Raw genomic sequence first — 13660 nt, 5'->3', positions numbered from 1 at the left:
AACATTACAGTATACTAACACATATATACGGAATTTAGATAGATGGTGGCGATAACCCTATATGCAAAACAGAAAAAGAGACACAGAAATACAGAACAGACTTTTGAACTCTGGGGGAGAACGTGAGGGTGGGATGTTTTGAAAGAACAGCATGTATATTATCTATGGTGAAACGGACCACCAGCCCAGGTGGGATACATGAGTCAGGTGCTCGGGCCTGGTGCACTGGGAGGACCCTGAGGAGTCGGGTGGGGAGGGAGGTGGGAGGGGGGATCGGGATGGGGAATACATGTAACTATATGGCTGATTCATGTCAATGTATGACAAAACCCACTGAAATGTTGTAAAGTGATTGGCCTCCAACTAATAAAATAATATTAAAAAAAAAAAAAAAAAAAAAAAAAAAAATAAAGTCAGAAAGCAAAAAAAAAACATCAGAAAGCAGGCCTGGGCACCTGGGACTCATCTGTTTGTTCTGTTTCATTCCAAATATTTCTATTAACTCTACAAATACAAAAACCAAAACAGAAATACAAAAGATGAAAAAACAGAGATAACACAAAGTGGCCTAAATGGTCCTTGTCTTGAGAGAACTTAGGGATTTATTGAAAAAACAATAAATCATAACAAAATTATTTTATTATATAACTTATATAATTTATAAATTATAATAAAATATAGATGTTAAAGTTCAAATAAAGATATAATTCTTATACATAAAAACATTTTATATTTTCACTTCCTCATCTCTTGAGATAACATTTGCTTCTGTTGAGTCCAGACCTCCCAAGTCTGTCTCCAACTAGACCCAACTCCTTGAGGCCAGAGGTTGTTCTAACTGTGCCCTCCGCATCAAGTGTAGAAAGTGCTCAGCATGTATTAGGTGGGAACACCAGAGACCCTGCTACTTTGTGGGGATGCAGGACAAAGTTGCTAGAGCTTCTATTTTTAGGGTTTTGTTTTTCAAGAGAAGTTATGAAATATCCTGGTTTTAAAATATGGACAAGTCACCTAAAAAAAAAAAAAAAAAACCCTTTCAAATATTTGAGAGTAGACCCAACAATACATGACTGTAGTTCATGAACAAACGGCAAATAAAACTTTAAAAACAGTGGTGACAAGAAAAATAATGACTATTTATCTACTCTGTCATTTTACGTGTATTATTTCTTTCTTTAACATAACTAAAAACAGATAATGCCTGTGGTTAAACATTCAAAAACATATAAGCATATAGAGTAAAAAAGTGAAAGCTTATATTTTTGTTTTCCTCTCCGAACCCCTCCCCAGCTGCTGCCCCCAATTCCGAGTTTGGGTTGTAGTCTTCCAACAAGTAACTAGGCAGACATTTCTCCAAGCCTATTCGTATATGTCAGATTAACCCCATTTTACAGATGAGAAAACTGCAGCACAGAGAAGTTGACGCATTCATCCAAGATCACAGAGCGGAGATTCAAATCCAGATCCTCTGATTCCTAAATCAGCGCATTCCTTCCGCTACGCCCCATATTTATGGATGAAGAAACCGAGGCTTAGAAGGTCCATGAGCAGTCAGAACCACACGGTTCACAGTCCAACTTAGGAGAGGCAGGGATAACTGAGCTTGCACGGGAGGCTGCGTAGTGGAGAGGGCCATGATCAACGCGGAACCGAGGTCGGGCTTGACCATCTCGGCCCAGCAACAACCCGATGTAGGGCGCGGGGCTCGCCCACGCCGCTCGGGTACCGGCACCACCCAACCTCTTGGCGCCCCTCGCGGCCGCCCCGCCTGGGCAGGCGCAGCGCTCGCACCGCCCAGTCGGAGCCGGTCGGGAGACCCGGGTCCCGAAGACTCGAGCCCCAGCCGGGTCGGGGGACAGCCCTGGGGCGATGGCTCCCTCGGAACCCGGCCGGGACCCCCTCGGCCTCGCCCCCCTGGAGCGGTCGGCAGGTGCCGGACGGGAGTGGCCAAGGCCCGCAGCCCAGGGTGGGTGGCCCTGGCGGGCTAGGGGTTCGGGGGCCGCCGGGGGGCTGCCGCTGGGCGCGTGGCGGGCGGGCTGGCGGGCGGGCGGGCCGGGGGCGGGGCGGGGGCGGAGCCGCGGCCGGAGGCGGCCGTGTCCCAAGCCCGGCTCAGGGGCCGCAGTGGCCGCCGCGGAGCGAGGCTGCCTGGAGGGAGCGCCCGGGCGCAGAGGGGTTAGCTGGCCTCCGGGGCCGCGCAGAGCAGGTACAGATCTTCCCTGGGACCCCTGGCCCCGGTCGCCCTCTCTCCCCCGTCCGGTTAGACCACCCGCCCCGCGCCGTCCCGGTTCCCTGAGCCCCGCGGTTGCCCCAGCCACGACCCCGGCCCCAGTTTTATAGCCTCGGAAGATCTTCCAGTCTCTGGGATCCAGTTCCTGGGGAGGGGGTTCTGATCCCTTGGAACGCGGGCCCCATCACTCGGACGAAGAATCAGCCAAAATTCCTACACAGAATAAACTTGGAAAACATACTCAGGAGCTCCCGGCACGCGCCGGGCACCTCCTGCCCTTCCCCTCTGGAAAGGTATTTCTGGATGATGCGTTTCTCCCCCCATCCCCCCAACCCTGTCATCCGCTTCCGTCCTGGGTTGGGGGACAGGGCCGCTGGGAGGGATGCAAGTGGGTGCCCTGAATCCAGCTCAGCCTGACGACTAGAAAGGCAGGACACCTGTTGGGATGGGCCTCCAGGACCCAGGATGGCACAAGGAGGACCAAGGAGTTCTCGCCAAGATAGGGGCTCTGCAGCCAGCCCCAGGGCCTGCTGACCCAGACCCTGCCCCTCAGTGCCACTGTCCCCAGAGGTGGGGGTGAAGGGGTTAGTTCTGCCCAGGTCACTCCTCCTTGGTCTCCACTGGCCAGTGTGGAGTTGTGGCAGGGAGGAGCCCAGGTTTGTCTAGACCAGTGTCAGCCTGGCCCAAGAATGACCAGTTCTGTCTGACCTCTCTTTTCTTTACTCTGGACAGCGAGACTCACCAGATGAGAAACATGAAAAACATGAAAAGACTGGAAACCACAAATGTGTATCTGTTTCTGCAATGGGTGTGTGTGTGTGTGTGTGTGTGTGTGTGTGTGTGTGTGTGCGCCGGCCCCCTGCCCAGCTATGCAGGGGGTGGGGTAGGACTTTTCCAGAGAGAGAGCCAGGCCTGGCCCTGGCCCCAGGAGCTCACGTCACCCCACCCCCCACCCCTCACTTCTCCAGGGAGCTGCCAAAGCCAAACCCAGCTCAGGACTGGATTATGTGTACTGGGTAGACCCATAGAGAGAGACAGCTAGACACAGGCCTGGGGTAGCAGAGAGAAGCAGAGGCAGAGGGAGTGGAGAGGGGACCCAGCAGCAAGAAGTGGCAGTGACCATCCTCCCATCTCCTGCCCTTCAACCACCAGGAAGGGAGTCAGGCATGAAAGCTGAAGGTTTGGGTGGAATGTTGGCCCTTCTCTGGAGCCCCTACCCGCCTCCTCATCAGGGCGGAGTTGCTGACCTCAGTGGTCAGCCCAGCCAAGGGAAGGAGCAGCCATCAGTAACCCCCTTCCCAACCCTGAGGAGCTGAGGAGACCTTTCAGGCACAGGCTCCACCACTGTGATCCTTCCCTTAACTTCCCAAGCCCTGGGGTCTCAGGGAGGTGAGGGGGAATGGATTTGCTACCTCCAAGCACATTCCTGCCCTTCCCTCTGTCATTTTCCTGCCCCTGAGCTGGCCCACCTCGGCATTAGCTCCTTGGATTCCTCTCCCGGGTGCCTTTCAGATCCAACAGAAACATTTTTTTTTTTCCTGGAAAGCAGAGCTGAGAGCAGCAAGAAGAGTGGGGGTGGGAAGGGCTCATTGTGAAGGGACTGGAGGGCCAGGGGGAGCCATGGGAGAGCCAGGCTTAGACCAGGGGAGGGTTTCAAGCTCCACTTCTCCAGGGATCAAGCTGAGACTTCAGGATGGACTTCCTGGCTCTTCAGAAGATAGACCCATGAGTGACTGGGGAGCAACAGCATCTCTAGCTGCATCTCCCCTTCCCAGGTTCCCCCAGCCATCAGAGTCTTGCCAGAAGGAAGGTCTCATTGATCCACTGCCGGAGGCTGGCCCCTGGAGGGAAGTTAAATATCACTGGGAAAAATCATCTGCTTCTCTAGAGATTAAACCATCAGCCCATTTAATTTATCCCTTGGCTGAAAAGTTTGAGACAAGCACAGTTGTGTCTGAATGTACCAGAAAGAGCTTATTAGCTAAGAAGGCAAGAAAAGGCTGAGAGGCAGGTGGGAATGGAAAGCCTAGGGGGCTTCCAGTCAGCAGCTCAGAGAGGATGTCTGGAAAGTCCTCACTGAGCCTCCTTCCTCAACCCTCTTAAGAAAGATGCATGAGTCTGAGCTGGCCTAGAGACAGTGACTGGTTAGGATACAGGAGCTGAGAAGTTCCTGCAGCTGAGGGAGGGGACTGCGCCTGAGTTGGGAGGCTGAGGGCAGACCTCCACCCCTTCAGCTTGGGTGAATGGACAAAGGCAGTGTTCCTTTTCCCTCTCACCCTTAGGATCATTAAGGGATGGGCCAATCGTCACCCCTCCATTCTCACTCTGAGATGTCCTTCTGAGAAGTCATCCCTCCCAATCCCCAGCTTTCCGGAGACTGGACCAGGCTTGGGTCCTTACTGAGCGCAACCCCCACCCGAAGCCCAGATGCCACAGTAGAGTGTTTACTTCCGGTCCCCTCCTCCCTGGGCCCAGGGCCATCAAGGGAGGAGCGATGGAGAAGTGGGCGGGCAGGTAAGCGGTAGGGGGCCATGGTGGAGGGAATGACTGACTCTCAGTCTGTAGAAGTCTGGGAAAGGACCTCTCTGGGAGGGGTCGGGGGAAGTGATGAGTAACTTCTGCTTTCTGAGAAGTTGGTATCTGGATGTGGGGAGCCCGCTGGGGGCGGGGCCTGGTGTAACACCTCCTCAGGCTCCTGTCTGATCCCTTCGCTCCTGCTTTTGGTTTGCAGGCCCCGGTTGTGTCTGATGCTGCTTCTGTCCCTCCCTCAGCTCTGCCTGGATCAGGAGGTGAGCCAAGGACTAGACGATCCTTTCATCTCTCTGCCTCCCCACTACCCACTGTCTCCAGACCACATTTGCATTTTCTGCGGCCTCTGATAAGCCCTGGCCCCTTTCTCTCACACTTGGCCCTCCAGCCTCTCCAACTCCCTAACTCCTTGCCATATCACTTTAAGTCCCACCTCTGCTACTGAATATGACCTTGGGTCAGTAACAACTGCCCCAAGCCTCAGCGTCGACTAGATATTCAGTACAGTTCCCTCGAAAATCATTCTAATATTGTCTGAACTTTTTGTCTACCTAGGTGTTGTCTGGACAGTCTCTTCAGACACCCCCCGAGGAGGGCCAGGGCCCTGAAGGGGTCTGGGGTCCTTGGGACCAGTGGGCCTCTTGTTCCCAGCCCTGCGGGGTTGGGGTACAGCGCCGGAGCCGGACATGTCAGCTCCCGACAACTCAACTCCACCAGGGCCTGCCCCTTCCACCCAGGCCCCCAAGACATCCAGAAGCCCTGCTTCCCCGGGGTCAGGGCACCAGACCGCAGACTTCCCGAGAAACCCTTCCCCTATACAGGCCAACACCTCGAGGAAGAGGTGGCCCCTTTCGAGGTCCTGCTTCTCAATTAGGGAGAGAGGAGGCTCCGGAGACTCAAGGAGCCAGGAGGTGAGGGGTGGGGCTTTGAGGTAGGGGCGGTGCCTTGAGGTAGGGGCGGGGCTTGGGATGAAGGAAAGGGTAGCAAAGGATCCAGGGCTTAGAAAGGCTTCTCTAGTGCTAGGAAGTAGGATGGGGAGGCCGGGTCAGAGATGGCCGGCGATGTGACTCCATGTCTGCAACACCTTCTCAGGTCCCGGGTTCGAGACCCCATCAAGCCAGGAATGTTTGGCTATGGGAGGGTGCCCTTTGCTTTGCCGCTCCATCGGAACCGCAGGCATCCCCGAAGACCACCCAGATCTGAACTCTCTCAAACCTCAGATCTTCCAACCCTGACTCCGAGAACAGAGCCATCTTCCGCAAACCACACCCAGAAAACAGAACTGTCTCCTACAGAACCTTCTGCTCACACCCTCCCCCCGCAAGCAGAACCTCCAAGCCCCGAAGCTGCTCAGACAGCAGTGCCCTCTAGAGCCAGGCCTGCCCCCACAGGGCCACACCCCAGAGCCCAGGCCTCTGGCACAGAGCCCTCTTTTCATCCCACATCCCCGGGAGAAGGTAGCTCCTTTCACCTGTCCCTTCAGCCAAGAAGGCCAAGTTCCCAGGGTTGGGCCAGTCCCCGGCTGGCAGACAGACACCCTAATCCTTCCCTTTCTGTGCCCTGGGGCCGAGGCCAGCAGAGCCGGGAGCAGTGGAGACCTGGGGGCAATCTCCACGGGTCCCTCACGGAGTCTGCCCCTCCCCATGCAGATGGTTGGCTGCCTCTGCTGAGCTCTGGCCCCCACTCCAGCCCTCTCTGGAGCCTCTTTGCTCCCAGTAGCCCTGTCCCAAGATGTTCTGGGGAGAGTGAACAGCTGAGAGCCTGCAGCCAAGCGGTGAGTTCCTTCTTTGACCCCTCCCAGACTTCCAATTCTGCTTCCCTGACCCCGAGTCTGGGTCCTTAGCCCGTCAGATCTGGACCTGAGGGAGAAGGGCCTTGGCGTCTGACCTCTTCAGGGCAGGGGGCTTGGAGCTCTTCCCTAGACCTGACCTTCCTCTCTACCCCCCAAATCCAGCCCTGACCCACACCCCCATTTTCCTCCCCAGCTTTGACTCCTCTGTATCCCCCACCTCAGCCCTGCCCCCCTGAGCAACCAGACCCCCGGGCCCTGCAGTGTGCAGCCTTTGACTCCCAGGAGTTCATGGGCCAACTGTACCAGTGGGAGCCCTTCACGGAAGGTGAGGTTTCTAGCCATCCTTGGGACAGGGGGGCTGAAGATTGGGGGGTGATGGGGAAGGAGTCTCAGCCCTCTCTGTCTCCTCTGTAGGCTCTTGTGTTTCTTCTGCATCATGTCTTCCTTATTTCCCAGGACTGGGGTGAAGAGACAGAACAGGCCCAGAAAGGGGTGGGGGTTTCAGATAGGGCCCCGGCTGTCAGATGTGGTGGGTGGTCAGCAGAGGAGTCGGGCTGGGAGAGGCTGCATTCAGAGGTGCTCTTCAGAGGACCTCCTCTGGGAAGAAACCCATCCAGGAGGTGGAGTGGACATGACAGAGGCCGGGCATGGGCAGAGAGATCCTGTCTGGTGGTGACAGCCGGCTGGGGGTGTGCCACTGATCTGGACCATGTTATATGACTTTCTCCCAAGTTACCATCCTTTGGATTTTAGAACTGTGTCACCTTGATACCAAGACAAGCCCTCCTGAGCTCTGAACTCATATGATCATAGTTTCAAGTATCTCTCTCAGAGTTGCCAGCCCTTTTCCTGGTCTCAGTGATACCAGCTGATCTGATCTGAGTTTTGTGTAACCCTCCAACTGACCTTTCAGAATTGTTGCGTTGCCTTCAACCACAGGGCCCCCGGCAACCTCAGGATGCCTTATTGCCAACATCAGGGCTGTTCTCAGGGCCCTGGAGTCTTTCCCAACTGACCTCCCGCCAGGGAACCTAAGCACCCTTCTCCCCCGTCTCTTAGTTCAGGGCTCTCAGCGCTGTGAGCTGAACTGCCGTCCCCGTGGCTTCCGCTTTTATGTCCGTCACACCCAAAAGGTCCAGGACGGGACCCTGTGTCAGCCCGGAGCCCTGGACATCTGTGTGGCTGGACGCTGTCTGGTGAGGGAAGGTGGGGAACACGCATGGGGAGGGGGCAGTGTTAATAACTACTCACGTTCTGAGAGCGCCTCCTTGTTCATCATCACAATGACGGAACACCAGGCTGGCATGGCAGAGAGGAGGGTTCTTACCTGCCAAGTGAGGCTAAGCAAAAGATGTGAACAGCAGGAAAGACTCCCCCCCACCCCGGGCCCGTCCAAGCTTCCTGGAGGCTAGCTGGGGATGCGGGTGCTGACAAAGAAATAGTCTCACTTGTACAGCAAAGGTCAAGACCCGTGGTGAACTGAAGGCTCCAAGAAGCCCAGGCCAGGGTGTGAAGTGATGTCTGGCTTCCAGCACCTTTGCCTCACTCTGCTTTCCCCCAGAGCCCTGGCTGTGATGGCATCCTTGGCTCTGGCCGGCATCCAGATGGCTGTGGCATCTGTGGGGGTGATGATTCTACCTGTCGCCTCGTCTCGGGGAACCTCACTGAGCGAGGTGGCTCTCTGGGTTATCAGAAGATCTTATCCATTCCTGCCGGGGCCTCCCGACTCCAGATCGCCCAGCTCCGGCCCAGCTCCAACTACCTTGGTAAGTCTTAGGTCTCCACTCCATCCCTGGTCAGTGGGTTCTGCCCAGCACACCCCCATTCAGCACAGGAAACAAGCCACCAGTGAAGTCAGGGCTCCCCTCCCCTTCCTTCCCAGGTGGGGGCAATGAGGAATTCACAGGAGCATGGGGGGGTGTGCAGGTTGGGGGGGGGGGAGGGTATGCGGGTTCCCCGCCAGTAGGGAAGTGAGGGAGAGGAGGACCGGATGACCTCACGTGTCCTGATCTGCCACTCTAGCACTTCGAGGTCCTGGGGGCCGGTCCATCATCAATGGAAACTGGGCTGTGGATCCCCCTGGGTCCTATACCGCCGGCGGGACTGTCTTCCGGTACAACCGTCCTCCCCGAGAGGAGGGCGCTGGGGAGAATCTGTCCGCAGAAGGCCCCACCACCCAGCCTGTGGATGTCTACGTGAGCAAGGGGCCTGGCCCTGGGGAGGCTGCACTGCTGCGGGAGGCCTTTCCTCTGAGGGGAAGCTGTGGGTCTCAGGATGGGCAGAAGGATGGAGGATGCCCCCTGGCCATCCCCTAACATTCATTACCTTCTCTCTCTCTTCCCAGATGATCTTTCAGGAGGAAAACCCAGGTGTTTTCTATCAGTATGTCATCTCTTCACCTCCCCCAAACCTTGAGAACCCCACCCCAGAGCCCCGTGTTCCTCAACTCCAGCCTGGTAAGACTTTGACCCCCAGACTTAGAAGGAGGTAGGGTGAAGCTGAGGGTGAGGAGGCCCATCTAATTTGTCTACTCAACTCTCTCTGCACAGAGATTTTGAGGGTAGAGCCCCCTCCTGCTTCAGTACCCCGCCCTGCCCGCACCCCAGGCACCCTCCAGCGGCAGGTGAGGATCCCCCAGATGCCCGCCCCACCCCCTCCCAGGACACCCCTGGGGTCTCCAGCCGGATACTGGAAACGAGTGGGACACTCGGAGTGCTCGGCATCCTGTGGGAAAGGTGAGACCTCACACATCAGCCCCCTTGGCCCATATTCCCGGCTTGGCGCTCCTGATCCCCTGCCCTGGGCGTGCATCACACCTTGACTCTGTGCCAACTCAGACTTCAGTGCCTGGGGCCCACTGACACTGGATGCCGTGTCATCCCACCTCCCCGGGCTTCCCTTTATCCCCCTTCAGGTGTTTGGCGCCCCATCTTCCTCTGCATTTCTCGAGAGTCAGGAGAGGAGCTGGATGAACGCAGCTGTGCTCTGGGTGCCAGGCCCCCAGCCTCCCCGGAGCCCTGCCACGGCCCCCCATGCCCACCATAGTGAGTGTGCCCATGGGAGGGCTGGGGTCCTAGGGACCCAACGGTTGCCCCTGGGAGGCCCATCCTCGAACCTGTAGGATCTCACCTGGACTCTGCACTCAATACAGGGTCTCCTAGCTACATTCTCTTAGTTTCTTGTACAATTGAGGATGTGTGGTGTGTGTGTGTCCTGTCCAACTCTTTTTGACCCCATGGGCTGTAGCCAGTCAGTCCATGGGATTTCCCAGGCAAGAATATTGGAGTGGGTTGCCATTCCCTTCTCCCAGAGGATCTTCCCGACCTGGGGATCTTCCCGACCCTGGGATCGAACCTTTGTCTCCTGCATTGCAGGCAGGTTCTTTACCATCTGAGCCACCACAAGACAACCCTGAGTCCCACAAGGGATCCCAGACTCCAAATGTTAAATAAGCCCGCTCACCTCTGACAGGTCCCCTCTCCCAGTCTGTTGTCCCCTTTCCTGAACACAGCAGCTGCACATATCTCTGTTTTTGCCATCTGTGTCTCTGTCCCTTCCCCGCCTCTGCCCACAGCTGGGAGGCCGGCGAGTGGACATCCTGCAGCCGTTCATGTGGCCCTGGCACTCAGCACCGTCAGCTACGCTGCCGGCAGGAGTTTGGGGGCGGCGGCTCCTCAGTGCCCCCAGAGCGCTGTGGGCACCTGCCCCGGCCCAACATCACCCAGCCCTGCCAGCTGCGCCTCTGCGGCCACTGGGAGGTTCGCTCGCCCTGGAGCCAGGTGGGTGGCCCCGGGCAAGGAGGCTCTCGGACAGGGAGGATCCTGGAGGTGTGGGCACCAGTGAGCTAGAGCTGCAGTTTTCCCAACTCTGTATTAATTGGCAGAAACTTTTACAAATGAGATCTCATATGAGCCTCCAACTGTAAGGCAGCTAAGACATGCCCTGTACTCAGCCTGCTCCTCAGCCCATGAAGCCCTGTAACCTCTGAGCCAGGCGTCAGAGGTCCATCCTGGTTCAGAAGCCCCAGAGAGGGAAGACGGTGAGGAAGCCATGGAAGCCCAGGCCTGAGTGCCCCTCGTCCCCTCAGTGCTCTGTGCGATGTGGGCGCGGCCAGAGGAGCCGGCAGGTCCGCTGTGTCGGCAACAACGGGGATGAAGTGAGTGAGCAGGAGTGCGCCTCAGGGCCCCCGCGGCCCCCCAGCAGAGAGGCCTGTGACATGGGGCCCTGCACCACGGCCTGGTTCCACAGCGACTGGAGCTCCAAGGTGGGCCCCCCCTCTGCTGAGCCCCAACATCCCTAGTGCCCCCCACCACCCACGACACCCTCTCAGGTGTCTTCCCAACACAGCTGCATAAACGCTGACTGGGCAAGCACCTGCTGTGTGCTAGACACTGCCAACGTTGGGAACTTGGAGAAAAACTTACACTAACGACCTGAACCCTGCCTGGCAAAAGTCCCCCAGGGCATTCCCGAACTCCTGAATCCAGGATGTGTCTGTCCTTGACCCCCTCCCCTCCCCATGTCACCCCGGTCTCCCTTCACACTCTGCTTCCCAACAGTGTTCAGCGGAGTGTGGGACGGGAATCCAGAGACGTTCTGTGGTCTGCCTTGGGAGCGGGGAGGCCCACGGGATAAGCCAGGAGGAAGCAGGGGCAGGAGCCGGTGAGCAGACTTGTGCACCCGGAAGCCGGCCCCCTGACATGCGTGCCTGCAGCTTGGGGCCCTGTGAGGTGACATGGTGCTGGTATACCGGGCCCTGGGCAGAGGTGAGCTGAGCGCCTGGGAGGGGCCTGTGGGTGGGGTTCCCGGGGGCGAGGAGGTAAGAGTAATTCTGCTCTCCCTTCCTGTCTCCCCCGTCAGTGCTCCTCAGACTGCGGCTCTGGTACTCAGCGTAGAGACGTGATCTGTGTGTCCAAACTGGGGACTGAGTTCAACGTGACTTCTCCCAGCAACTGCTCCCACCTGCCCAGGCCCCCTGCCCTGCAGCCCTGTCAAGGGCAGGACTGCCAGGACCGGTGGTTTTCTACACCCTGGAGTCCGGTGAGTGCCTGGCTCCCCTGCCCTACCCAGAGTGGACTGCCAGGACAGGAGAGGCTTCTCTCTTTGTACATCCCTCTGTGCCTCCTAGCTAAGGCCGGGGGGGCAGTTTAATTAATGGGAGGAGAGGTGGGCCCCTCTGCGTGGGGGTTCATAATGCTCCAGGAGAGGCCCCCCAGCTCCTCCTCTGAGGAGGAGGCCTGGGGTGCAGGAGGAGCCTGGAGCACAGCAGAGGTCTGATTTGATAGCTGGGGTCTCCCCAGTGTTCTCGCTCCTGCCAGGGCGGCGTGCAGACAAGGGAGGTCCAGTGCCTGACCGCCAATCAGACCCTCAGCATCCGATGCCCTCTTCACCTGCGGCCCGCCAGGAAACGATCCTGTAACAGCCAGCCCTGCAGCCAGCGCCCTGGTAAAGAGTTCCCTCTCCCCCATTCCCAGTAGAGCGGAGTTAGCTGAGGCGTGGGTGGAGATTAGGAAGGACAAGCGGGAGTGGGCAGCACGCCTCCAGCGGGATGGATGTTGGTGACTTCTTGTGCCCAATGGCCTCCTCTGTCCCCAGATGATCAATGCAAGGACAACTCTCCACACTGCCCCCTGGTGGTGCAGGCCCGGCTCTGCGTCTATCCCTACTACACAGCCACCTGTTGCCGCTCTTGTGCCCATGTCCTGGAGCGATCTCCCCCAGAGCCCGCCTGAAATGGGTCCAGGAGACCCTCTCCTTGTGGTTTTCTCATGCCACCATCAGTCACCCCTCAATCATCCCACTCTGTATCCTCTGGCTCTCCAGCCTGTCCTAGTCTCACTAGAGACGTACCCCGGGGTGATGGAAGTTGGCAAGATGACAGTGACCATCAAGATGTGTGGCTGGGTCTGTGCCTGTGTGGTGGTGTGATGGTGTGTGTGCACACATGCACCCAAATGTGTATGGGCCCGTAAGGATGTGTGTGCGCCCATACATCTGTATCACTTCTCAAAAAGAAGTTACACAGTCCCCCAGGAGGGGATGATGCCAGTTTCCCAGAGAGTTTTCTGGGCTGAGAGGAAAGCAAGTTTGCAGCTGAGAATCCGAGCTGCTTAGAGTCTGGCCTCCACATTAATCCCAATTTTGTGTCCTAACCCGCATTTCTCCTGTTCAGGCCACATATCCTCTAAACCATCCTTTTGTCCTCTGACCCTTTCTCCCCTTACCTAGTCTCTATCCCTCCCTCTCATAGCTAATGAGGGGTGGGGGTGAGGGATTGCCCTCCAGGAAGAGAGACTGCCCTCCCAGAGCGGGGACCAGCTGGGCAAAGGATGGAAAAGAGCAAGTTTAGAATAAGACAGCCTAGCCCCGGCTTCTGCTCCCCACCTCCTAAAATGGTTCCTACTCCAGAACTAATTTATTTTTATTAAAGATGATTATGACAAATGAGAAACAGGCTCTTCATTGACCTCGTGGGAATCCAGCTGTACAGGCCACCTAAGCAAGCTGTGTGAGATAAGAATGAAGGGTGGGAAGGGGAACAGCGCTTGGAGCCCAGATGGAGAAAGTCTGGGCGCAGAAAGCCTAATGAGGGCGCCCTAGTCACCTGAGACCTGAATGAAACCTTGGTCAGAGGCAGAGGGTCCTGGCTGATCGCAGGCCCTGCAGGTTGGTCATCAACCACTAGAGGTCACCGCTTCCCCCAGTTTAGGTACAGAGTTGGGCCCTTGGGTCCAAAATAGAAACTGCTCCGTCTACGGTGGGCTTCTTGGTAGGCTGGGTCCCTCTGTAAAGTCTCTTGGAATCTAGTAGCACTTTTTTTCCATCTGGGGCTGAGCTGAATGACAGCTGCTTTTTCAGGGGTCCTTTTTCCTGTTCCCTTTCTTTGGTCCTGCCTTCCTGCCCCTCTCATCTTTTCTGCTATTACCCATTTCCCTATTAAGCTCTTGATTTGTTGCTTTTTATAGAGTGGGAAGAAAGGAAATTATTCTCCCCCTCCCCCCCTTCCCTCAGCAGAAAGGGCTGGAGGAGGAGCCTGGCCTGGCTCTAGGGGGTGGAGTCGAGGGTGGAGCCAAGGCAGTACTGGATGTCCAGCCAAAGACACATTCTTCAGG

General features: G+C 56.8%; 1 protein-coding gene across 4 annotated transcripts; it reads left to right on the top strand.

Annotated features, from left to right (window-relative positions):
- Nucleotides 1-1810: 1810 nt before the first annotated feature.
- On the top strand, nucleotides 1811-12999 carry ADAMTSL4 (ADAMTS like 4). 4 transcript variants are annotated; one of them, XM_065904891.1, is made up of 19 exons: nucleotides 2071-2203; nucleotides 4510-4741; nucleotides 4959-5016; nucleotides 5312-5667; nucleotides 5849-6213; nucleotides 6406-6530; nucleotides 6771-6873; nucleotides 7608-7744; nucleotides 8110-8314; nucleotides 8571-8743; nucleotides 8893-9004; nucleotides 9098-9283; nucleotides 9463-9592; nucleotides 10123-10327; nucleotides 10636-10812; nucleotides 11108-11314; nucleotides 11409-11588; nucleotides 11849-11993; nucleotides 12144-12999. In XM_065904891.1, the coding sequence occupies exons 2-19, from the start codon at nucleotides 4722-4724 to the stop codon at nucleotides 12278-12280; spliced, it is 3021 nt and encodes a 1006-aa protein (XP_065760963.1). In that variant the 5' UTR covers nucleotides 2071-2203; nucleotides 4510-4721; the 3' UTR covers nucleotides 12281-12999. The 4 variants fall into 4 exon arrangements, with proteins under 4 accessions (XP_065760947.1, XP_065760963.1, XP_065760942.1 ...); XM_065904875.1 differs by lacking the exon at nucleotides 2071-2203 and adding an exon at nucleotides 1811-1966 and having other exon boundaries at nucleotides 5849-6530; XM_065904870.1 differs by having other exon boundaries at nucleotides 5849-6530.
- The last annotated feature ends 661 nt before the right edge of the window (nucleotides 13000-13660 follow it).

Source organism: Muntiacus reevesi, chromosome 1, assembly GCF_963930625.1.
Source record: "Muntiacus reevesi chromosome 1, mMunRee1.1, whole genome shotgun sequence".
Taxonomy (NCBI): Eukaryota; Metazoa; Chordata; class Mammalia; order Artiodactyla; family Cervidae; genus Muntiacus; species Muntiacus reevesi.
Note: the sequence above shows the minus strand (reverse complement) of the source record. Positions and strands in the feature narration are given on the sequence as shown.

Coding starts and splice junctions, on each gene's coding strand:
- ADAMTSL4 (XM_065904875.1), top strand. CDS start 4,722: ATGGAGAAGTGGGCGGGCAG. Junction 9,005..9,097: donor TGTTCCTCAACTCCAGCCTG/GTAAGACTTTGA, acceptor CTCTCTGCACAG/AGATTTTGAGGGTAGAGCCC. Junction 9,284..9,462: donor CTCGGCATCCTGTGGGAAAG/GTGAGACCTCAC, acceptor ATCCCCCTTCAG/GTGTTTGGCGCCCCATCTTC.